This window comes from Gadus macrocephalus, chromosome 4 (genome assembly GCF_031168955.1).
Source record: "Gadus macrocephalus chromosome 4, ASM3116895v1".
Lineage (NCBI taxonomy): Eukaryota > Metazoa > Chordata > Actinopteri > Gadiformes > Gadidae > Gadus > Gadus macrocephalus.
In genome coordinates this window covers 727,943-754,071 of record NC_082385.1, presented here as the reverse complement: position 1 = coordinate 754,071, position 26,129 = coordinate 727,943, and the positions used below count along the sequence as shown (strand labels likewise).

The 26,129-nt window shown below is 50.5% G+C and overlaps 1 protein-coding gene across 1 annotated transcript in view; it reads right to left on the bottom strand.

The window, feature by feature from the left end:
* Positions 1-24,721, bottom strand: part of LOC132456626 (liprin-beta-1-like) — a 27,063-nt gene extending 2,342 nt beyond the window's left edge. The window contains exons 1-19 of the mRNA XM_060051032.1: positions 24,535-24,721; positions 18,150-18,231; positions 14,927-15,135; positions 13,344-13,433; positions 13,086-13,199; positions 12,347-12,457; positions 11,050-11,142; positions 9,272-9,380; positions 7,606-7,667; positions 7,148-7,214; positions 6,926-7,044; positions 6,095-6,165; positions 5,924-5,975; positions 4,843-4,981; positions 3,777-3,924; positions 3,523-3,651; positions 2,494-2,644; positions 1,192-1,306; positions 390-616 (exon numbers count right to left, since the gene is read on the bottom strand). Of these exons, the coding sequence (XP_059907015.1) occupies positions 390-616; positions 1,192-1,306; positions 2,494-2,644; positions 3,523-3,651; positions 3,777-3,924; positions 4,843-4,981; positions 5,924-5,975; positions 6,095-6,165; positions 6,926-7,044; positions 7,148-7,214; positions 7,606-7,667; positions 9,272-9,380; positions 11,050-11,142; positions 12,347-12,457; positions 13,086-13,199; positions 13,344-13,433; positions 14,927-15,135; positions 18,150-18,213 (2,070 nt within the window). The 5' untranslated portion in view covers positions 18,214-18,231; positions 24,535-24,721. The remainder of the gene's footprint in view (positions 1-389; positions 617-1,191; positions 1,307-2,493; positions 2,645-3,522; positions 3,652-3,776; positions 3,925-4,842; positions 4,982-5,923; positions 5,976-6,094; positions 6,166-6,925; positions 7,045-7,147; positions 7,215-7,605; positions 7,668-9,271; positions 9,381-11,049; positions 11,143-12,346; positions 12,458-13,085; positions 13,200-13,343; positions 13,434-14,926; positions 15,136-18,149; positions 18,232-24,534) is intronic.
* Between the last annotated feature and the right edge of the window lie 1,408 nt (positions 24,722-26,129).

Below are 26,129 nucleotides of genomic sequence, written 5' to 3'. Positions count from 1 at the left end.
AAGTAAAAACTCACTGCTTATTATCAGTAGTTTACGAGCGAACAGAAAACTCTCTATGACAGCGTACCGTACAAACATACGCCCATATATGGACACGATGCATTGTTCTCCTCTCCTCTAGACGTGCGCACGCTGCCCTCTGCACCTGTGGTTATGACCTTATAAGGGCAGACCATACCTTACACCTTGTGATGCATTCCTCCCTCCGTTCCTTCCCTATTCACTCACTCACTGTTCCCTATATAGGGTTCATGATAGAGTGCACTATATAGGCAACGAACAAACGAGAATTCGGACACTAGGCTGAACATTTCTAAACTCAAATTTTGGGTATTTTAAGTCCACTATTTAGTGAATGAAATTAACCACTGAGAATTCGAACACCACTACAAAATGGCGAGCACCCTATATAGTGCACCATATCCGTGATAGGGGACGATTTCGAACACAGCTGTTGTTCCCAGCAGCCCCGCCCACTTTGTCCGCTGACTTCTGTGCGTATAAAGTTGGGAACCCCGCAGGCTCACCACGGTCATGTGGTGCAGCATGCGACCATCGACGCGAGCCTCGTCGAACTGGCTCTTGTACTGGGGCAGCCCGATGTCGTCCAACCATCCTGGGGGGCGACAGTGCAGTCCTGCTCTTTAGTACGAGGTCAAGTTTATTATAGAGCCCTTTAAAAGCAACAACAGATGACCACAGTGCTGTACAATTCAACTATCGAGTTATAAAACAAACAAATGAATACTATTAAAAAGGACGAAAAGTTAAACGCAAATACAGAGAATACAAATACACAGGTTGTTTTGAACACGATACTCCCCTCTCTCTCTCTCTCCCTCTCTCCCCCTCCCCCTCCCTCTCTCTCTCTCTCTCTCTCTCTCTCTCTCTCAAATTAAAACTGATATCACTGTCACTTAATTGGTCAAATCTTTAAACAGTTATTCAATGATATATAATTCATAATAGTTATACATTTCAACCGTTTGCTAACACACGTGAGGACGGACGTGCTTCGCAGCCATTCTTGCGAGGTCCCAAACGATCTCATACCAAACAGACAAATCTTTTAAGCCGATTAGAGCATAACGGCATTCTACATGGTTCCTCCTAATCCCCTCCAAAAAGGAAGCCTTTTGGTGACATGCGTTTGAACCCTGTGAAAACCAGAACCGGAACACGTGGACTCACGGGTGACCCAGTTGTGGTTGAGCTTCCCCTGGAGGTCCTCGTCCCCCGGGCCGACCGCGGCCCGGAGCGCCAGCTGCAGCTTCTTCCTGTGAAGGGGGTTCCTGATGCACAGCTCCTGTAGAGGCAACCCACAACAACCCTCAGGTCAGTCCCCTAATGATACCCCTTTGAGACAGAGGGTTTTCCTGTGAAGGGGGTTACTGCTGCACAGCCCCTGTAGTGGCAACCCACAGGAGTAATTAAGTAAGTAACATTTATTCATAAAAGCACATTTATAACAGTTTGCACTGACCAAAGTGCTGGACATAGTGCATACAGTAGGCAAAGATGAAGGCAAAATAACATTAGAATAAAATACAAATAAAAGACATGAAACCGGACATCCACACACAACAAGCAGAAGTGCAGAGGTCAGATAGTTAATGGGGAGGGAAGGCAAGGTTGAACAGAGTTTTGAGCCTTGATTTAAAAGGCATAAATGGAGGGGGCATCACGTATGTCGGGAGACACGGACACACCTCCGGCCAATCCCTTAATGAAGGGAAGTCCTCGTCCTCATACATGGGCTGTCTCGGCATGACACTGCTCCGTATTAATGCTAGATCAAAGGAATTCACCTCCTTCAATTCAAAATGTCTTATTTTTGCGGCCTCTCTTTGTTCACAGGCATTGGACCATCGACACAGAACCCGCTCACACCACCCAGCCAGCCTCGCTACACTAGTTCTCGTAACACACCACCCAGACAGCCTCGCTACACTAGTTCTCGTAACACACCACCCAGCCGGCCTCGCCACACTAGTTCTCGTAACACACCACCCAGCCGGCCTCGCTACACTAGTTCTCGTAACACACCACCCAGCCGGCCTCGCCACACTAGTTCTCGTAACACACCACCCAGCCGGCCTCGCCACACTAGTTCTCGTAACACACCACCCAGCCGGCCTCGCCACACTAGTTCTCGTAACACACCCGATCAGCTGGTTGGACTGGATAGAACAACATTGCTGAGTCTTTTATCCTAAAGTCTCGCCTACTAACTGGGTGGGGAGCAAACTCACACATTGTGACTTTAAGATGACACACTTTAGTTTACCAACACATCATTGAAGAGCCGATCGGCCTCCATTAATGATTTCCTTTATTCCAATCAGTGATTCATAATGTCTTTCAAATCTTTTTTAGGGTCCCTTTTAGGACCTGGCTGGGGACAACAGATGGAAATCAGAATTTGCAGCTGAAGGTCTTATTTACAGCGAGCAACGCGTCTGTTAATGAACGAACACACGTCCCGACGCCCACCTTCTCCAGGTCGCTCTGGGGCGCGTCCAGCAGCGTCTGCCCCGAGAGGATCCACTCCCGCCCCTGGGCCACGTACTGCCCCAGGCCCTGGGCCGCCAGCCAGCCGCACACCTGGTCGCTGCTCCACTGGGGGAAGGGGGGGTCGGCCGGCCTGGGGGGGGGGGGGGGGGGGGGGAGACACACAGGGGGGGAGGAGACACACACACAGGGGGGGGGGGGGAGGAGGACACACACAGGGGGGGAGACACACACACGCACACACAGGGAGGGAGACACACACACACAGGGGGGGGGGGGAGACACACAGGGGGGGAGGAGACACACACACAGGGGGGGGGGGGGGGAGGAGGACACACACAGGGAGGGAGACACACACACAGGGGGGGGGGGAGACACAAACACAGGGGGGGGGGGAGACACACACAGGGGGGGGGAGACACACACAGGGGGGGGGAGACACACACAGGGGGGGGGAGACACACACAGGGGGGGACGACGACGACACACACACACAGGGGGGGAGACACACACACACACACACACACACACACAGGGGGGGAGACACACACACACACACACACACACACAGGGGGGGAGACACACACACACACAGGGGTGGAGACACACACACACACACACACACACACAGGGGTGGAGACACACACACACACACACACACACACACACACAGGGGTGGAGACACACACACACACACACACACACACACACAGGGGTGGAGACACACACACACACACACACACACACACAGGGGTGGACACACACACACACACAGGGGGGGAGACACACACACACACACAGGGGGACACACACACACACACACACACAGGGGGGGAGACACACACACACAGGGAGAGAAGCACACGCATACCCAGGCGCACAAACAGGGAACCACACACACAGGGAGGCGCACACACAAACACACACACATAATAGTTTAAAAAGTTTTAGAAAAAGTTCCAAAGTAAACTTTTTCTCCGCACAGAGCCCGGCCCGTCTCGGTCAGCCTACCCGCCGTCCTGCTTGAGGTCATGTGACCAGCCGAGGCGGGGGCCCGCGGTGGCCCTGACTCCGCCCCTTCTGAACTCAGAGTCTGACGGGTCGTCCAGGTTCAACGAGGAAGAGTGGCTCCTCTTCATCCTGAGAGAGAGAGAGACAGAGACAGAGAGAGACAGAGAGAGCTCAGCCAATGACATTGCGAGTACAGGTGATTGGCGCCCATTGGACCAATCAGAACCCCATGGTTGCCCCTGGCGATGAGTTACCTGCCAAAGAACTTCCTCAGCCCCTTGGTCTTCTTGCGGGTTTCGGGTGAGGAGGCGGAGTCCGGCCCGGCGGGGGCGGAGCCTCGCGGCGGGGGGGGCGGGGCCACGGCCAGGTCCAGGTGGTCCGTGCCCCTCTGCTCCGCCTCCGCTGGAAACAGGAAGACGTCAGGACCACAGACACACACACACACACACCCACACACACACGGGGGACTCCAAAGACCCCCACACCACCGTGCTTGTCCACCCATCCCCTTGGTTCTAAACGGCCATCTTGGAGTTTAGAACCAAGATGGCCGCCAGGTGACTCAGGACGTTTGCAGATGGAGCCGACTACAAGGAGGAGGGACAACTGGATGTCGATTGGTCGGGCCGTTAGCCAATGAGCCGAGAGCAGACAGGAAACACCTCACACACCCGTAGGAAGAAATAGTAAGGAAAAAACACCTCGGAATTTGAATAAAGAAAATATATTCAAATGTTTTGACAGAAAGAGGAGGGAAAGTCCATCAGCAGGTGGTGGCATTGCTACATCAGCGCTAATCCCGCCCTACATCCAGTTGTGCCGACCCCAGGGCAGCCAGACGGCAGCCAGACGGCAGCCAGCCCCAGGCGGCCTCCATGGGCGCCACGGAGACCGCCCGCACCCGACAATCACTGCAGTGCCCAGACTTGACCCCAGAAAACGAACCGATTACACAGACCCTTGTGGTTTAGGACTACAGTGCACAAAAGGTCAAGTCTGTCGGAAGTATGTACACTTCAGACAGATATGTACTGCATATACTCAGTTACTTTCAGGAGTTTCGTAGGGAGCAACAGCGAGAGAAGCAGACCGGAACAATGCTGGAGCCATGCAAGGGATTGGGAAGAAATAACAAATAAAACGTCAATAAAATAGAATTATAATTAGTAAGGGACACTGTAGTGATTAATAATATTTCATTTGTTTCAGGTATACTTCTTAGTTTTTGCCAACAACTTTCTTAATTCCTATTTTCGCAGGTCTAGGGATGACGCATGGACAAGTTCGGCCAGCAGGGGGCGTCGACGCTCTCCGACTCACCCAGGTTTGGAGAGCTGCCCGTCCGCTTGGCTCCACGCGACTTGAAGAAGAAGCCGCGGCCGAAGGAGGAGCGCGCCTTCTTGGTGCCGAAGCTTTCATTCTGTAGCGTTGGAGAGGCCGATCCCTCCCGACTGGTGCTCTGGAATGGAATGACGGAACGCACACTGAGTGAAACGCTAAAAAATGTTGCTTCAACTTTCTCTTACTGTATTTATTTTGTGCGTCAAAACAATTTTTGGACCATTCGACATCCCTCAAACTTTGTGTCTAACGAACAAAATCCTTCCACCGCCGTCTCAATCCAATTAACTATGCACGAGGGACGCAGTGCCACAGAGTGACGGTGTACAGTGACACAAGAGCACGTCTAACCACACTGCAGTTCCATGATGACACCACTAGGTGGCACAACTCAACAACCTGACACCCCATGTCCTCATCAATTCTGTAGTGGTCCCACCGGTCGTCTAACCACCGCGTCAAGGACCACTAAGGGGCGACCAGAAAACTTAACCTAATTGATTTAAATTCACTCAAGTGGCATGTCTTTAACACGAGGGGGCCGCAGGGGGGGTGTGTGTGTGTGTGTGTGTGTGTGTGTGTGTGTGTGTGTGTGTGTGTGTGTGTGTGTGTGTGTGTGTGTGTGTGTGTGTGTGTGTGTGTGTGTGTGTGTGTGTGTGTGTGTGTGCGCCTCTCTTGTAAAGTTCCAACGGCCTCTCGGTACATTAGAGGACAAGATAATCTGTCGTGGAAAGGATCTACCAAAGGTTGTTGAAATGTGTGATTAGATTTGTGTTGATTCGTGTGATGATTCGAAGGTCTGAAAGACCATCTGTTATTTTCTTTATAATTAAGATGCATTTATTTCCCTGCCACGAAAGGTGGAATAACTATGAAAAAATAAAATAAATCCAAGTATCGGCATCGGGCCAAACTTTCATGTTAAACATCGATATCAGCACACCGTTTCACTATCGGTGCATCTGTACTTTTGACCCCGAGGTTGCAGAACACTATTCCTCCTTTAACTACACATTTTTTAATTAGTTGAGTTCACATTTGGGATGTTCCAGACGCTCACCTGCTCAGCACCGGGGGGGCTTTGGGCCGTGCTGCTGGACGGAGGCGCTGAGCTGAAGAGGAGAAATACCAACAAACACAAGTGAGCCCCAGCGAGTGGAGGGAAGTGAGTCAGGAGGAAGGCAGGAACCAGGAAGGGCCAGGACAATGGGGGGGGGGGGGGGGGGGGTACCTCTCTGTGGCCTGCTGCTGCTCCCGGTCCAGAGCCGTCATCTCTGACAGCACCGCGATGCAGGGGCTGGACTGGGGGCGAGACAGGCAGGGGTAAGACACACAGACAGACAGACAGCATACAGACAGACACAACGAGAGACAGACAGACAGACAGAACGAGAGACAGACAGACAGAACAAGAGACAGACAGACAGACAGCATACAGTCAGACAGAACGAGAGACAGACACACAGACACACAGAATGAAAGACAGACAGACAGACAGACAGACAGACAGACAGCATACAGACAGACAGCATACAGACAGACAGAACGAGAGACAGACAGACAGACAGACAGACAGAACGAGACGGACAGAGACAGAGAGACAGAAAGACAGAATGAGAGAGAGAAACCGAGAGACAGAGAGAGAGAGAATGAGACAATGACAGGAAGAGACGGAGAGAGAGAGCGACACAAAGAGACACAAATCAACTTAACTTAAAGTGACACGACAAGATAAGTTCAACCACAGTTGAAAACTTTATAAAGACGACATCACTTTGAACTAAACCAATAACAAACGGCCGTCCGTACTAGGGTGGGGGTCGAGGTGGGGGTGGGGGTGGGGGTGGGGGTGGGGGTGGAGGTTCAGGGGGGTGGGGGTGGGGGTGGGGGTTCGGGGGGGTGGGGGTGGGGGTCGAGGTGGGGGTGGGGGTGGGGGTGGGGGTGGAGGTTCGGGGGGGTGGGGGTGGGGGTGAAACACATTCTTTCTGTTTCTCTCAGGAGGTGCGGGTCTCGGGGTCTGCGGCGCGGCGCGTCGACTGTTGTGACAGAGCGGCGTGTTTACCTCGCTGGAGCTCCGCCCCGTCCCCGCCTCCATCGCCAAGACGACCTGCGCAGTCTCCATGGCGACGGCAACAGATGGATGATCGGGGATGTCATCGTAATCAGCCTCGTTCAGCCTCTCTGCGCAGCCCGGGGGGGGGGGGGGGGGGGGGAGGGTTCATTACGTGGTTTGGTTTTACATCAACCTGCGTTGGGTTTACTAACGTGTTGAGTGAGTGCCGACCTTTCATCAGGTCCTGGCCTCTCCGGTACGGGGCCGAGGCCACCAGCAGCTCCTCGATGCGCTGGTCCTGTCGGACGGAGACGGGGCATTAGGAACCGAGAGACGCTTCCTTCATCTGCTCGGGGCACGACGTGGAACAGGGAGAGGGGGGCAGAGGGGGGCAGAGGGGGGCAGAGGGGGGCAGAGGGGGGCAGAGGGGGGGCAGAGGGGGGGCAGAGGGGGGCAGAGGGGGGCAGAGGGGGGCAGAGGGGGGGCAGAGGGGGGCAGAGGGGGGCAGAGGGGGGCAGCGGGGGGCAGAGGGGGGCAGAGGGGGGCAGCGGGGGGGCAGAGGGGGGCAGAGGGGGGCAGAGGGGCGTAGGGCCTGCTGCAGAGAGACACTCTGCAGACATCGTTTGCGAGAACATCTGCTAAAATAACGGCGGCGTTGCTATGACATCACGTCTGCGTCCGGTCCGTACCTTCTCGCTGTTGGCGGACATCAGCGACTCCAGCGCACTCTTCATATTCAACATTTCCATATCTGGGATAGAATAGAGACATCACAGCTGTTAATAAACCCCATAATCAGTGACGTTTAGGGTAATATCTGGTCGCTATGCGTCGCTAGCCCTCGCCAACTCCAAATTAAAAGCAAAAGGAGGATTCAGGGCCAAAAACTGATTCCCAGTGCACTGACCAGTGGAAACTGGGATATTCATCATCATTTGGGGGATTAGTATGGGATGCGTTGCATCGCGTCTGGCTGGGGTCTCGATTCAGATTGGATAGGAAAGTGGAGCCCACAGCACAATGCACCAACCACAGTCCTGTCTGTCGTCGACGGGCTTCAGATTCCCCTTATGGGCCATACTCTGAATGCATCTGCTAGCATCTGGAACTGAGAAGGAACCAAGATGGCCTCTGGCTCAATAAGGCCCCTGGATACCAGTGGGATAATGAACATGTATACACTGCACGTACGCGCTTGCGTGTATAGTCTCGTACATATCTCCATCTAGTACACAGCTCTAACATAGACGTGAGTTATGAGGGTAGACAAACAACAGCAGCTGTCTCAAACGGGGCGCATTTTACAGCAATTCACTGCGAGTGCACGAGCCAATGGGAAACTCTCGTTGTCTAGTCTGCTGCAGTGAGTGAAAGGGTAACGCGCGGGGAACCCAAGCGCCTGTGAACGGCCGCTCTTGGCTGCGACCCGTGCCAGGTGATTCCACTCACCAGGCAGCGCTTCACAGGGAACGACATCTGGCCCGGCCCTGAGCCAGTTAGAACCGGCTACGGTTCCAACTGGCTCAGGGCGACACAGTACGACAAAGTACGGTCAAAGTACGACCAGGACGACTCGTACTTTGAGCTGAAGGGGCAGCGAAAAGCGTCGCGGTTTAATTCCCGTTAATGAACCAAACGCGTGTTCAATGCTTTTGACAAGCGGAGCGGAGTGAAGTGACACGCACCGATCAACCTGCGAAATCAAGCCACCCACCGTACCCCACGTACCCCACCTACCCCCCCCACCCCACTGCTCCTCTGAACCTCCCCTCCTTCAGTCGGGCCCATGAGGGAGATGTCCCGACATGTGTGTACACACACACACACACACACACACACACACACACACACACACACACACACACACACACACACACACACACACACACACACACACACACACACACACACACACACACACACACACACACACACACACACACACATAAATCAGACCGGGAGGAATGCGGCTGTCTTCTTCTCAGTGCTACTCCCACTCCCCTCACCGGGGGGGGGGGGGGAGGCAAGACCATGCGGGGTGCAGAGAATATTGCCATAAGGGGGGGGGGGGGAACTCCCGTATTCTCAGAAGCTGCCGCCAGGAACGTGGAATATAATTACAGCAGGAAGGACGCTTTGGGCCAAGGGGGGCGGCGGGGGGACAGAGCCTTCCTCTGTCGGAGTGTTACGGGACGGTTTGGGGATCTTCTAAACCCCTCCTCCCCCCCTCGACAGACACACACACACACACACACACACACACACACACACACACACACACACACACACACACACACACACACACACACACACACACACACACACACACACACACACACACACACACACACCTACCTCTCGCTGCGTCGTGGCCCCCGGTCCCCAGCCGGCCGGCGGGCTCCTTCAGCCTCCACAGCTCCCCCTCCTGCTCCCCCAGTCGGCCGTGGACCAGCTGCAGCTCCTCCTGGGGGCGGGGGGACAGACAGACGGGCTGAGGCAGACAGACGGGCTGAGGCAGACAGACGGGCTGAGGCAGACGGCCGTGGGAGCGTCTGGCCTAGGACCAGGCGCTAGGCCGCAGGCCTCTAGGTTCTAGGGAGCAGACTCTGTGTGCTGTGAGCGTGTGTGGGATTCATTTAGTAGAAATTATACTACAGCTCTGATATCAACACAATGGAGCCTAATGGAGGCCAACCACAAGGGCACCGCTTTAAAAAACACTCTACTCATGAGAGGAAGGACCTCTGTGTGTGAGAGAGAGAGAGAATACGAGATACTGAAGAGAGAGAGACAGAACGGGAGTGGGAGAAGGAGAGAGGGAGAGAGGGAGACAGACAGACAGAGAGCATACGAGACAAAGAGAGACAGAACGAGAGAGAGAATACGAGATATTGAAGAGAGAGAGACAGAACGGGAGTGGGAGAAGGAGAGAGGGAGAGAGGGAGAGAGGGAGACAGACAGACAGCATACGAGACAAAGAGAGAACGAGAGAGAGAATACGAGATATTGAAAGAGAGACAGAAGGAGAACGGGAGAGACAGAGACAGAGAGAAAGAGAGACAGAGAGAGAGAGAGAGAGAGAGAGAGAGGAGAGAGACTTACAGGAGCCTGGCTGGGGACCAGTGAAGCAGAGAGCAGCGTTGGACAGAGGGCAGCCAGAGAGGAGGGCCTTTAGGGGGGAGAGGTGGAGGAGCAGAGAGCTGGAGGGTGGGGGCCACACCACCACTGATCACTTAGCACTCTTGAGGGGTGGAGTGTGTTGAGGGGACAGGGGAGAGGACGTGGGGGGAGAAGGGGTTAGATGAGGGTGAGTAGGGGCTCCTTGGAGGGGGGGGGGGGTGGGAGGGAGTAGGAGGGAAGGGTTCACTAGAACGCAAACAAACAGAAGACAAGACGGAGAGAGGGCGAAATGCAGGGTCGGAAAATGAGAAAATCGCATCAAGGAGTATTCTGGGTCATTATGTTTTTGTCTGTTTTCTGTTCTCTTTATTTTTCCTTATAATTTATTTCTGAACGTTTATTATTCAAGCATTGTGTGTGTGAGAGGCGGTATCTGTTGTGTAGCCATGACCGTGTGTGTGTGTGTGTGTGTGTGTGTGTGTGTGTGTGTGTGACAATCTGTTGCCCGTCATGCCCGTCATGTGTGTTGCGGTCAGTGCGGGGGCACTCACGGTGGTGTGTGTGTGGTGGTCTCTGTAGTGTTGCCGTGTTGTGTGTCTGTTGTGTGTTGCGGGGGCACTCACGGTGGTGTGTGTGTGGTGGTCTCTGTAGTGTTGCCGTGTTGTGTGCGTGTGTGTGTCTGTTGTGTGTTGCGGGGGCACTCACGGTGGTGTGTGTGTGGTGGTCTCTGTAGTGTTGCCGTGTTGTGTGTGTGTGTCTGTTGTGTGTTGCGGGGGCAGTCACGGTGGTGTGTGTGTGGTGGTCTCTGTAGTGTTGCCGTGTTGTGTGTGTGTGTCTGTTGTGTGTTGCGGGGGCAGTCACGGTGGTGTGTGTGTGGTGGTCTCTGTAGTGTTGCCGTGTTGTGTGTCTGTTGTGTGTTGCGGGGGCACTCACGGTGGTGTGTGTGTGGTGGTCTCTAGTGTTGCCGTGTTGTGTGCGTGTGTGTGTCTGTTGTGTGTTGCGGGGGCACTCACGGTGGTGGCATTGAGCTTCCTCTCACACTGCTGCCTTTCAGTCTCCTCACGGCTCAGCCTGAACCTCAGCTCCGTCACTTCCTGGTACACGCCCTGGGGAGGAAGGACAACTCCCGTTACCCTCTCTCTGTGTGTGTGTGTGTGTGTGTGTGTGTGTGTGTGTGTGTGTGTGTGTGTGTGTGTGTGTGTGTGTGTGTGTGTGTGTGTGTGTGTGTGTGTGTGTGTGTGTGTGTGTGTGTGTGTGTGTGTGTGTGTGTGTGTGTGTGTAAGGAGGGGGGGCCTCTGGTGTGTATATGGAAGACATTTCCTCGCAGGGCAGAGTTCACAGTGGGGGGGAATTTGTGTCCAAGGGGAAACCATACTGTGTTTTCATAAGCAACTTCTTGGGAGAGAATATTACGAAAGGCAATAGGTCAATATTGTGGTTGATCGTGTTTCAATTATTGTTTGAAAGTATTATTGTGACAGCCGTATAGTCTAACTTAGTTATGATTAAGTTATGCCCTTCAAACGATCAGAATATGAGGTCTGAAAACGTATGAAATGGAGTTTCGAATTCATAAGCGCAACACGATATTCAACGGCATTATACAAAATCCCCATGATTATGGTTATCAAAAAACTAAAGGGGCTGTCATAGGGACTGAAGTCGTGCAATCTTCATTAAAACCATCAAAAACCATTTCAAGTTAAATGTAACTTTTCATTACAAAACCACGAGCAGATTAGTATCGGTGCTTCAGCCGAGAGTAGGGCCCAGAATAAACACCGGCCGGCGGCCAACGCTGGATGGATCTCACAGGTAAACAACTTTAGATTAATGCCCTCTTAAAACCGTTGCACAGAGAGTCCACTCCGGTAGAAAGACAAACTTCTGAAACGTAATTCTGCACTAGAATTGAAGTCAGGAAGAAAATGATGCAAATTTAATTGCATTGATCCAGCACAAAGCAAATAACACACAGGTGGGCGGATTGAAAGTACAGGGTTTCAAAAAGCGATAGTTACCCCCCCCCCCCCCCCACTACAGTTGGAGAGTCTAGCCAACCCCACATGCCAGGCCGGTGGTTGCTTCATCCAAGACAGGCAGCGGCCCGGCCTCCCGTTTATTGACTTTAAAAACACTGACTGGCTGGGTGCCAGCACTACTAGAATCATCCCCTCAGGGTTACACAACAGCTACACAACAGCTACACAACCATCTAATGAAAATCAGATCCATAGGCCATGATGTGCTACGACAGGTCTGTGTGCGGAAGGCGTGCAGGTGTGTGCGCGTGCTTGTGCGTGCGTTTACCTCTGCGTCTTGCCGATCTCTTTCCAAGTCGCTCAGCTTCACCTTCAGTCGGGAGAGCTCCGACATGAGTTCAGTCCTCTGTGTCTCCAGAGTAGTCCTGGTGCTCAGCTCCTGTGGAAATAGAATCAGTTAGTCCAGTCCCACAGAAACACAACGGCTGTTTGTAACGACGTGATTTAGGATTAGCGAAGCACTTTACGGAAACCTAATTCTTCATGGAAGTGGTCGCAACTTGACTTTTTAGTTCAGGTTCAAGTCTTTTACTGTCTGGTACCACTAACATTCTCCTGAGAGCCAGACAAGTCTGCATGCTCCGCTCAAGTTGATCAGGTTCAAGTCTTTTCATTAGTCAGGTAAACACAAACGTTCCCCTGAGAACAAGACAAATCTGCAAATTCTCTCTCTCCCCCCCCCCCCCCCTGTCCAGACAGACAGCAGACTTGGCGTGTAACTCATCTGATCACAACAGGTTGATCCTATATGGGGCGGATTTTAAAAGATGTGATTGCTTTGAGGCAACCAAGATGTCCCCCGTTGATGGTTCACACACTTCCTTGTTCTGATTGGTTGTCGGCCTATCCAATTGCATCAGAGGGCACCTTTATCTGCGCCCGTTAATAAACAACGCCTCTCAGGAATCCAAAATTAACCGAGAGGTTCCAGACTCTAAACTGTACACACCATGGTAACCCCATAGACGGCAACATAAAGCACAAATAACAATAAAAGGAATGCTCACCTGCTGGAACAGCTGCTCGGTGTTATTTAGCTTCTCCCGGTGTTCCGCAAGGCACCGGTCTAGATCCCTGATCTTTTCCCCCTGGACCTCCACCTGGTCTGTGAGGACGCTGACCTGCATGGGATCATCAGACATCGTAATGAGGCGCGCTAGCAGCAATCCCTATTATACCAACGTTTGAGTGCAGTGTCCTATTTGCTTGCGTTGTACAATTGATCGCACAATAATTTAGATTCAACATAACAGAACGACACACACCTGGAGAACGAGGCATTCTTTGTCGCTCTCGAGACGGGAAAGACGTTCCTGGTATGCGGCCTCGACCGACCCGAATCCGTGACCGTTACTCTGAAATAACAACAACGTCAATTAAGTATGAACAAGGCTGCATCCCTTTATGTGTTAACCAACTTCTGCAGCACTCACTCGATCACTCACTCAGTGCCTGAGAGGCAGGGCGTAGACACGGTTGTTGCGTCCCCAACGTTAAGAGGATTTCTGAGTGAGGACAACTGCGCCGGCATCCACACACACACACATCCCACATACATAACCCTAACCACAGACTACCATAAAGGTTCCCCAGCAAACTGAAATTGCAAAACATTTTACAAGGAAGGTACAGCTGCACAGGGGTGCGCTTTGGATTTTTGGGCGAAAAGCGAGAAGCACTTCCCAGTCCCAACTGTCTTGTGTGATGAGGCTCCAAAAGCAAACCAGTCTCTCCGATTTCACAGATGGGTCAGGGGAGGGTGGTGTAGGGGGAGATGGGGGAGGGTGGTGTGGGGGGGGATGGGGGAGGGTGGTGTGGGGGAGACGGGGGAGGCAGAACTGAGCCCTGGTGTGAGTCAGCTCTGGCGCAGAGGATGGAAACTATTTTCTTTTGCTGCTTCTATAGAAACTTCATCGCTCACAAGAATGCCATAACATTCACACCAGAGCACAAGATTCATGGCGTGGGACAATCAAAATAACCAGCGTCTGTTATTAACATCAAATAACTCACACATTGGAGATGTATTAGAGACGAGCTTGCTCTGGTTAATCAAACTCTTTGTGTACAGCCATGCGCAAAGCCCTATAACTGATTTACACCGCAAACAAAAGGTCATTCCAATATTCACACATTACTGGAACTGGGCACTTTAAAAAACAAGAGCAATTGATGGGAAAACCGCTCCAGGGAAAGAGGCATCGGGAGATCAGAGATGCTTGATTTCTTGTGACCTTTTATTATAATGGTTCAGTTTGCGCCACTTCATATATAAATGGATTTGTACTATTTGCTCATTCGGCAGACGCTTCAACAGAAAGGGACTTTTGGCGAGTTTTAGACGCATGAAACGAGGCAAGGAGGACAACCACGACTGCCCAAGACCAGCCGGCTGTTTTCTTTCGTTGGTGCTTGAATGGGTGCATGAATGTGATCAATTCAATTCAAAGTGTTTATTGTCATATGCATAAATGAGACGTTCTCAGTTCTGCAATGAAATTCTTCCTTTGTTTCCACAGACTGAATGCCAAGATTTTTTTTACAAGATAGATTTATGCACCCATGACTGGGTGCATAAATTTGTCTATGAATGTGTGCATGAATGTGTGCACGACTGGGTGCATGAATGGGTGAATGTTGTAAGCGAGCTTTGAGCGGCCACAGGTTAGAAAAGCACCTTCTGTATTCAGTACATTTACCAGTTATTCATGGTCATTACAAACAATACCATAAATGGACTGCATTCATACTGCGCTTCTCTCAGCAGCGGCCAATCAAAGCGTGGAGGCAGGGGCTGGAGGAGAGGGTGGGGGCAGAGGGTGGGGGCAGAGGGTGGAGGAGAGCCTACCAGCCGGCCCTGGTGGAGCCACTCGGCCAGCCCCTCGGCCGTGGAGTCAGGGATCTGGCAGCGCAGGTTGTCGCGCTCCTCGCCGTCCATCAGCTCCAGCGCGGCCCGCAGGTCCTCCAGCAGGTGCAGGGCTCGCATCCCGCCCAGGAAGGGGGAGGACGGGGACTGGCAGTCGAAGAGCCCGTTGGAGTAGTCCATGGCCTTGGAGCCTGGAGGGGACGGAGACACAGGGGGGAGACGGAGAGGTGGAGATGACAGGGCTGCCTTTACTTTGGCTGACACGCACACACGCGCACGCACACACACATACACACACACACACGCGCACGCACACACACTAAGTTTGAAGATTTGAATTCTGCAAGCAAAAGTCTCCCGCCCCAAAACTCAGCGTTTGTACTTTTGTGTGCACATATTTGTATGCATGTGTGCGCATAACACCCCCCCCCCCCCCTCCCCCCACACATGTGAATAATGTCTTGCTTTAGATGGTACATCTGCAAGCAATATTTGCTTTGTCAACGAACATTGCAATGAAGCTCATTGGCTGAGCCGCGGTATCCTCTGTCCACCAGAGATGATCTCCCCCACAGATTGTGTTCTCCACAAGCAAGGCCAACACAAACAAAGGCACAAACAAACGTCTAAAATAACAGACATCGCTCCAACAGTAGCGAGGAGGAAGGGGCGGGGTGTGTGTGTGTGTGTGTGTGTGTGTGTGTGTGTGTGTGTGTGTGTGTGTGTGTGTGTGTGTGTAGCCGTCTCGCTCCTGCTGCAAAAGGGCAGCGCTATTATTACACACATCAGTGGCATCGTGAGGACTCATCAGATCACCGCTCAGCTGCAGCCGCACGCGACGGACGGCACGCCCTTAGGCCCCTCCCCTCCGACGGCCACACCCACCAGAGGCCCCTCCCCTCCGATGGCCACACCCACCAGAGGCCCCTCCCCTCCAATGGCGAGCCCCTCGGACGCCGCCCGGTCGCCTTCCTTTAGTAATCGTTACTTTGCAGCGGAGCGTGCTCAGTGGTAAACGACCTCGTGCTTCTGGAGGAGAGACTGAGTGCAGGACCAGCCGCCGGGCCACCAGGGACCGAGGCCACCATCGTCTCGTTCCGCTCGGCCCATCACAGAGCGGCTTCACGGCGGTGGTCCGGACTGGACCGGCGGAAGGAGGCAGACGCTGGCCGACTTGGCCTAAAAATAAAATCTCGACCCGATTATCGATTTTAATCGATTTCTTTCTATAAGTGAAAAATATATACTGTATATTTCTTAAGTTTGGATTTTATTAGAACAATAACAATGATTAGCAGAAGCTAAATCAATAACATCATCTCCCACTCTGCCGCGGGCCTCACTTTAAGATGTTGGGATACGCGTGATGTGCTGCTGCTTTTGGTTGCCACAGACATTAAGCAAACTCTAAACACTCACATGTTTCAGTGCATGCTACCATGCTGATATTTAACCTTTCTTTAAAAGAAATGATAATAATCGGCCTAAACCATTAATTTGAATATGTTTGAAAAATGATGAATCGCCATCAGAACCACGGCTGCTCGACCGCCAGGACTGAGGCCACGCGCGTCTCGCTCGGCCAACCACAGAGCGGCTTCACGGCGAGGGAGAGACCAGGACAACACGTGGTCTGGACCGCCGTGGTCTGCAGGAGGCGCCGGGGGGGTCATGAGGACGGCGCTTTAACTCCGATGGGGAGCTGCGATGGTTTGGGACGATAACCCCTGACCCCAATCCCAATCGTTTTATTTCCTTCCGCTCTTCTTCCCCCGGTATCGTTATCTTGTCGTTTCAGTCGAGCCGGCGGAAACATGTTGTTGACTTGGATAAGGGACGATACAATAATCAGTTAACTAATACCTAAGCCCCTTATGTACAGCCCAGCTAATCATAGCTAATCCCAACCCGTTCCTCTCGTTCCGGCGACCAGCTCCCCATTGATGTTTGGAAGAAAACTAATTAAAAAGGATCTCATGTGTCTAGCCTGCCGACGTGGTAAACAAGGTACAGCAGAGCCACAGTGCGTGATAGAATACTGTATCTCAGGCCCACTACACCCCTAAGCAATGTCAATCAATGAGAAACGTCAAACTAATCTGAGCAACACAAGATTTGTGTGAGCCACACATAAGCCTTCATGGTGTTCACGACGTGGCTGCATTCGGTAACACTGTCCAATTCAAAGTCATGAAGGCCGAGACCAGTAGCTGGCCCTGGTTTGACTCCTCACAGGCCAGCCGCAGCCAGTCTGTTAGTGAGGCTCAATGGGCCGAGAGCCAGAGACTAGCATTAGCATGTAGCTCCTCTAACGGATTCCCGGTAGATGGATGCAGAAGGACCCTTCCCCGTAGTTCCTTTTTCCTAATTGAAAGCCAATCAATTCTCCTTTGCTTGGTTCTGATCTCATTAGTTGGTTTTTCTTTAGACTATGTACTTCCGAGATCCTGGTTGATGAGTACAGGTCATTAAAAAGTAACTAATGATCCGTTCCTGGTGTGGTTGAAATCCTTAAAAAGGAATCCCTGTTTGATAAACGTACCATTGGAGCCGATTGTTTTAACCCTAATAAATCCAGACCGGACTTAAAAGGGCTTTTATGTAGCTCCAAACGTCGCCCTCATATAGCACGCCAGGATCTATGAACGTGCTCTTAGGACTCTCCCCCTATAGGCTACTACAGCAGTCGGCAAAACTCCTGGACTTCTTAATCAGTGTTCAATACAGTCTGGACTGAACTTCTCCCCAATCCATATGCATCACCGACACAAGAAGTAACATCATTAGCGAAAGGCTGTCCTGTATCTTCAAACGTCTGTGCTACGAAACAAGCAGAGACTATTCACAATATCGCGGGGTTGCAAAGGATTGAGGCCTGTTTGTTGCTAGAATACTTAATCAACAATATGATTAAAGAGAAAAAAAACATGTATCTGTTACATGTTCACCGTTAAGCTTCCAAAAGACATGAACAAGACAATGGTGGCACCACGTAGAGGCTGGGACCATTCAAGTCTCACCCGCTATGGGCCAGCATGAATAGTGTTAGCTGCGGTTTGCAAAAATCGAATGGCGACGCCCTGGACAACGGTTGGGCGTAAACCGACGTGCTAAGTCACTGAAGCGCCGCCTGTATTTGGTACAGTCAGGGTGAGCGGGGTTAGCGGGGTTAGCATGCTCAGAGGGTTAGCGCAGCAGCGGGTACCTGCTATGATGCCGTCCATCTGCTCAAGGGCCGCGGCCAGCATCTCACTGGCGTCGGACATCATCTTCACCTCCCGACAAACCTGAAGGGAACATCAAACAAGACGAGAACGTAATGAGTCTGAGCAGACGGAGGGGGAGGAGGAGAGGAGGAGAGGAGGAGAGGAGGAGAGGAGGAGGAGGAGAGGAGGAGAGGAGAACGAGCAGGGAGAGGAGGAGGAGGGAGAGGAGGAGGGGAGGAGGAGAGAGAGGAGGAGGGGAGGAGAGGAGGAGAGGAGGAGGAAGAGGAGGAGAGGATGAGGGGAGGAGAGGAGGAGGAGAGCGAGGAGGGGAGGAGAGGAGGAGAGGAGAACGAGCAGGGAGAGGAGGAGAGGAGGAGGAGGGAGAGGAGGAGGGGAGGAGGAGAGGAGGAGAGAGAGGAGGAGGGAGAGGAGGAGGGCTGGAGGAGAGGAGGAGAGAGAGGAGGAAGAGGAGGAGAGGAGAACGAGCAGGGAGAGGAGGAGAGAGAGGAGGAGGGGAGAAGAGCGAGGAGGAGAGTGAGGTGACCAGCTGAGGAGGAAGCGGCGAGGAAGATGAAGGCGTCTCCATCAGCGCCCTTGACATCGTAGATGGTGATAATTACAACGAAGCACGTCCAGAAATGGAGGTTCACTCACTAACTAGTCACGTCTTTTCCCCCTGATGGATGGAAGGCAGGCGAGACCTTTATGGGAGAGAGTTAGCCAACTTATGAAACATGGCAAGGAGCAAACAGTAGAAGGGAGCTCTGCTAATAAGCAGCAGAAATAGATTTATTTTCCCCCTCTTGTGCGCGTCATTCTATTACAGGCTCCATTATGATTGAAATTCATGCTCAGACAAGATATGATTTGCCGAATGTAATTTCATTACGTGGAACCACGGTATTTTTACCGGGAAACTAAAAGGCAGCACTGCTTGTAATATTGGAAGCGCATGAACTCAAGTAAGTCTGTGTTTTATAACATGCGTTAACTAAAATGTATTCAAGAATCATAAATGTATACCTTATTGGGAATTTGTCGCTAAACTGGATGCATGTCAAGTACTCAAAGTTTGAGGTTCAGGACTTGTGAAAAGTGGCATTAATTATATTCCTGGCTCCGATTTCTGGTTCTAGCCGGTCCACCTTCACTTGGTTCTGATAGAGACTCCAACAGCTCCACCCTGCTTCCTCATCTGGAGCAGGAGATCTGGAGCACCACCCGACCGTACGCTGGTTCTCACGCCTCCGTTCCGGCCAAACTGCTGCACGGACGCATTCTTAACGCCGGCCAGGGGAGATATCAGAAGGAGGTGGGGGAGGGCGGAGGGGGCTGGGGGAGGCAGCGGGAGTGTGGGGTGACGGCCGGGAGTGCACAGGCCTGTCGGCCGTCAGCCTCCACCAGACACTGGAGGAGTACTTCACACAGACACACGGCCCACGCCGGGGTGGATGGAGGGAGGCTGAGGCCGAGGCCCGGCTCTCGGTGTCGTGAAGGTCCGAGGTCCCGACACGCATCTACTCGGAAGAATGGAGCCATTCTACAGAGGGGGAGGAGGCGGGGGGGGGTCTGGGGGGGAGGGTGGCATTCCCGGAATGTCAAACTTCCATAACAAAGTTGTGAACGCAACACAGCCGTCATGAAGATTTCCGGGTCAAAGAAGCGCCCGGATTCAAAACACACGGGTCACAAGGTTACAGTTTTCCGGGGATTTGGACCAAACATCAAGAGCTCACGAGTTACTTGAAGACCGAGGCGGTGCAAACTGTATTCAACTGATAAAACCTGCACATCTGGCTTGTAGGAAAGATAGGGATTTAAAATGAAAACAAACCAAAAAGCTACCCCCTGCTTTTTTTAATGAAGTGGAGCCAGGGATTGAGTCCGGGAGGAATACAGACAGGCTCTACTTTATATCCTCTCTACTTGGGTCAGACCACACCCGCTCAGGCCATTACATGCACATGTAATTAAACTACTAGCCTGGAGGGGAAGGGGGCGAGTGAGCAGCACAAGGGGCCCACAGTTGGACCACTAAGGTTGGTTTCCATACGGTAACAGCTCGGTCAGACGTCCTCCACAACGTTGCCATTTCTATAAAGTGCAGCACATACTTCAGAGAACACAGCACTAACTGTGAGCCTGTGTGTACTGCTTAATATAATGTATATTTAATTTGATTCGCATGAAAGGGACGCATAAAAACGGAATTGTTTCCGTCTGCATCGACGGCCGTGAATGTGGCAGTTGGGGGCAGAAGGGCACCTTTTGACATTCAGCGTGTGGTTCCCATGGCAATAAGGGGTGGGGGGGGGGGGGGGGGGGTGGGCGTTCCACCGGAATACTACTCTGTTACAGTTTCTTCCAGCGGTATTTCCGTAGTATGATGGAAAAATATTCCACACCGTAGTAAAACCCTGCCGGACAGCTGTTTCTCTGTGGGAAAGGGCTCAGCTCTTTCCATCCATGGTAGCTGTTAGCATTGTAGCTGGTAGCATGGTAGCTGGTAGCATTGTAGCTGTGATACACTGGGCTCCATTATAAACCCAAAGCTTCCTCTGAACAGGGAACACACTGGTGGAAGGTTGATTAAGGCCCTGGATGCAAACTGATACCAACATGTGATCAGACAGGCTTCTTCTGTCCAAAACATAACGTCAAATAACCATGAATAATATGATCATGACAATTCATTCTCAACAACGTGGACTGTGTAATCAGTGGACTGGTATGTTGTTTCTCAGGATAATTATATCCACGGGAAATCAAATCAGCTTTTACTGCAAGTGATGTTCTTCCTGAGCCAAACAACACAAAAAGGGCTTTACCTTCGGCCTGGTTGTTTCAAAGTTTAAACAACATTACTTTTTAGGCGACAGACTTGAACCTCAATTTCCCACACAGAAAAGGTTCAGCGACAAAGAAATGTCAGTTTCCGCGTCGCCAGGGACTAGCCCAGAGCTCGGGGGTGATGGATCATCACCCCAGTATGAGGAGAGGCAGCCCCATCACACCAGGCCTCGTCTCCCAGCACCTGCCCGCTGGATCGAAAGCAACACAGCACAGTGAACCCTGAGGCCACGCCTGAGAGCGAGCAGGGACGGCCCGCACCCCCACGCAGCCCTGACCTCCTCCCCCTCGTCCTCCCCCTCGTCCTCGGCCTCCCCCCGGCGCCTGGTACTGACACCACACACTCCCCTCCAAGTCAACGAGGAGGTGGAGGACCTCTCTAGTACCCATAGGAGAGCCATAACCAATGTCAGCCCCCCGCCCAACGGATTCAACCCAATCGGAGGCCTAGGACCGAGTCCGCTGTCTTTTTAGGAAGGTTTTGGAAGCATAATCGGTACGCAAAATAAATAAATAGACCCTCATGCCTTCAAACATGACCCAGGCTTGAAGACGTGTTCTGGATCCAAGAAGCAGTGATCGCCGAAAATGCATAGAATTATTTCAACAGACCCATTTTTCAAAGTGCGTCTAAAACTATTTTCCATTCCCGATGCGGCCGTTAGAATGACAGACGACCCTCTCTCAGTCGGCGCCGGGGCCGGACGGCGTCCCCTCACCAGCGGATCGATGACACGGCGTGTTTAGTTTGACCCCCGCGCCAGATGGGAGAACTTTAAGAGAGGGGGGGGGGGGGGGCTGTGTTGAGAGAGAAAACAGACCCGGTTGGAGTGACCCTGCAGAGTCACCCGCCTACACCCTACAAGATTATAGAGCACGTAGGTGACCTGGCCCCCACACACACACACACACACACACACACACACACACACACACACACACACACACACACACACACACACACACACACACACACACACACACACACACACACACACACACACACACACACACACCAGCCCCCTTGGAGCCCGGATCCAGCTGTGCTACAGATGTGGCCGTCAATCCAGAGCGTCTCCCAACACACGACTGGACTGCATTAGGTTTGTGTGGAACAACATACACACGTCGGCTATAGAATATATAGAATAGAGGTTCTCTTAGGGTTTGATCAGGATTTCGGCTTTTTCACCTTCTGGGATCCTTGCTGGGGTTGGACAGGAGCAGTCAGACCACTACGTTGTTGTTCAGTTATCCAATCAAAATGTACCCGGTACTGGTTAGCATTAGCAGGCTAAGGTAGATCCCCAGGTACCAGGGAATGAGCTCCACAGCTCAACTGAACACCTTTCAATGAATGCAAACCTGAATCTATTTAGTTTCCTGTGTACGTCTGCAATAAACGACTTTTAAAAGGCCCAACTCCAAAATACGACATTTCTGCTTATTTTACAAGCGGTTAATAGAGCACGATATTCGTTCCAATTCACAGTTTCTTCTGCCGCTTCTTCAAAACCAGGAGTGTGATTATCTCCGGGCTACCTGCACAGCCCTGCAGAAGAATAAAAAAGGTATTCGTTGCTGGCGCTGCCGCTATCAGCCTGCTACTGCAAACCAGTAACAGGTACATACATACCAGTTAGCATTAGCTAAGCGGTAACAGGTACATACCAGATAGCATTAGCTAAGCGGTAACAGGTACATACCAGATAGCATTAGCTAAGCGGTAACAGGTACATACCAGTTAGCATTAGCTAAGCGGTAACAGGTACATACCAGTTAGCATTAGCTAAGCGGTAACAGGTACATACCAGTTAGCACTAGCTAAGCGGTAACAGGTACATACCAGTTAGCACTAGCTAACCTGTATCACTGAGCAGATCTGATCACTGAACTGAATCATGGAGCTGATCAACAACAAGGTGTTGACTGCTCTTGGCTATCCCATCGAGGAACAGAAGGAAGGGCTTTTGGCCGGCGGTGTGATATGAAGTGATGGATGCCGGCCCTATAAGGTGATAGGGCATTTGTTTAAACATGCAGTAAACAAAAAGGCCATACAAGGCCTGGCTTTGAAATGAAAGATAGCCGAGGAAAGCTGTGTGTTTGTGTGTTAGGGTTTGTATTGGTAGCCGCGTTGACACACACACACACACACACACACACACACACACACACACACACACACACACACACACACACACACACACACACACACACACACACACACACACACACACACACACACCTCTTTGTCAGTGGAATCACATGGTAAGGAGGGAAAAAAAGGGGAATGCTAATTTTTCACATGGCCCAAATCAAATCAACATCGAAGAAGAAGGAAAAAAACTATGGAGTTACGATGGATTTGAGCCATCAAAGAACCTGCATGATGACCTCATAGCTCCAGCAAGAAAATGGAAATTGATGCTGAATGTTACGTTTTATACCATGATACAGTGGAGGGATAACCAAGGCAACTGGGAGTAAAACACTACTGCAAGACATTCACTGTTAAGCCACTTGTTGAATGCAGTGGTGTTCTGTATCTGCCGGTCTGAGCTGTTGTATTGGGCTCACTGGGTTTTTATCTGGACTCATGAAAGGGTAAACACGGCCTGAGCCAAGCACACACTGAGGTGACCTTCACTTCAATATGACAGGAAGACTTCTCAGACGGTTCTGTATTAGAACGATCCTCACGAAACGGTGGCTGCATAAAAGAGGGTGACAGACTCAACGTACCTCCCTTCAGGCTATACATGGATATGCGTGTAATAAACAGAGACACACCAATAAGCCTTGTATTTAGTAAGGTTTAGTAAGGTCAAGAAAGCAACCAAAAATAGGGATTTCACATTAATGTGAGATTTCCTTGCATGAGAAAAACAAGTCACCCCACAGACCATTGTGGCAATAACACATTTCACCTTTTAAAAAATGTACCTCCACTAAGTGTGACACAAATATGTGTGAAATGTGAAATGTAACCCACACAGAGTATGAAATGGACCGAGAGCACTTTCTAAACAGAACGACGTTAATCGAAATAAACTATGGAATTGGGTAACTTTAAGTAAATAGGCTCTACTCCTATTCCGCTACTCTGCACCACAACAACAAACAACAAGCAACGTCTGTTTCCTGAATAAAGCCGAGATTATATAATTGTTGCTCTGTCTGGTATAATAATTAACCATAATGGACAGTCAGTCCATGTGAAGGGGGTCCTTGTGAGACCATAGTGTTGTGGTCGGACTCTCCTTTGTTTCAGCCTATGAATTAAGTCTGTGAGATCAAAGACTGTCATCACATGACGAACTTTCAGTCAAACTCACTTTGTGCGGAGAGTTTGCTATCACGTTGCATTTACAGGATGGCTTGAGAGAAATAACAATTTCGTACATTCATTTCCCACTTTAATGTCCTTGGACTATTGAGTTAGTAGTAGGCTATATACATACTGATGTCCCAGAGAGCCGTTCTCAAGAAAGTTTTAAAATCATTGAGTTATTTAAAAACAGCTTAACTTACCGGACGGTGCTACCAACTTGGTGAGAGTGGAGCTTCGGTCGAGGGCAACCCTATTCCCGGTGTTAATATCCCCGCATTCGCGTTAACCTCATCGTTTGAGACACATTTCCATTCAACTTCTGGACAAACTCAGCATTTCCAACTTTTCAGACGCTGAGATTGCTCTGCATGACAATTTACTACGCATGCGCGTTAAAGAGCCAATCAGAAGCGACCAGAGCTGGTCTCCTGCTGCTCCCAGAAAGATGATAAATCAAATTAAATGGCCCCTCAAGGGCCCAATAGTGTCGGCAAATATTGTATGGGCTAAGAATGGAGTGTGTTTGTTCAAAATTATTTACACCAACTTTTTATACGTTTCTTTTTATATATAATAATCGGAATGTATTAACTACTAAAAATGCTTACCGGTATTTACCTACTTATGTAGTAGCAAAAAATAAATTGACAATTTCAACCTTATTTATCCTAATAAGAAAAAGGGAGACAGTTGAATCGTCAACAACATACAAAGACAGAATTACTTTCGCGATGATAAAAGTAACGGTCTCACAGATCAGAGCTCGATTAAAGTTCAGCCTCCTCGCTCGTGGGCCAGGGTGTCACGCGCGCATTTTGTACGAGCGCGCGTTGATGTCATCATGGAATATAATGAGGCGCACGCGGCTGAATAAGTAGAGGTCCACGCATATGTCCTGCCTGCGCAGGTCAACCGAAAGGTGGGGATAGAGTTGTTCTGCTGGCACCGTCCTCACCATGGCCACGATTAACGCAGCAAATCACTTACTGTATGTATATATTCATTTATTTATTCATTTATTTTTATTTATTTATTTATGTGGGACCTTCATTTTATTCCATTATCTCGCTAGTTGACGTATTGGTGCCACTTCGGTCTAGACGCAAAGAGAGCTATTGACCTGTTTAATACGGGTGGATTACTGCAGCTAGTGTTAATTAACTCCCACCTTATGAAGTCAGGTAATGAACTGGTCTCAACCGTGTACCAGAGCAGGCAACTCGAGTGGTAATCATAGACTACATTTATGTTAATGAGCAGGTATCATTTTAAACATAAACTACTTGTCTACTGAGAGAGTCTTGTTGTCCAACAAACAAATATTACCATTAAAACAAATCTATTGTTTTTTAATGCATGGACCGCACCTTATTTTTGTGTAGTTAAACAGCTTAGTTGAAACCAGGTTTAATTTTAAACATTGAACACTTTTTTGTTGTTGCAACAAATTGTTGTAACATTAAGAAACACTTTAAGAGAGCTGGGTTTTACGAGCGAACCCCACACTAGCTTAAACGAAAGCATACATTTAATAACTCGATAGACCCAGAGAACTCATTTTAAATTGCATACCAAGTAACCAACTAAGTTGAGTGGGTTGGACAACACATCTTAGTTAGTATATATATATATATATATATATATATATATATATATATATATATATGCACAGCAATTCTGTTGCTGTATTTTTTATAATTATAAAAAAAAAAATATATATATATAAATATATATATACATATATTTTTTATAATTATAAAAAATAAAAAGAAACAGAATTGCTGCGTTGGATCCT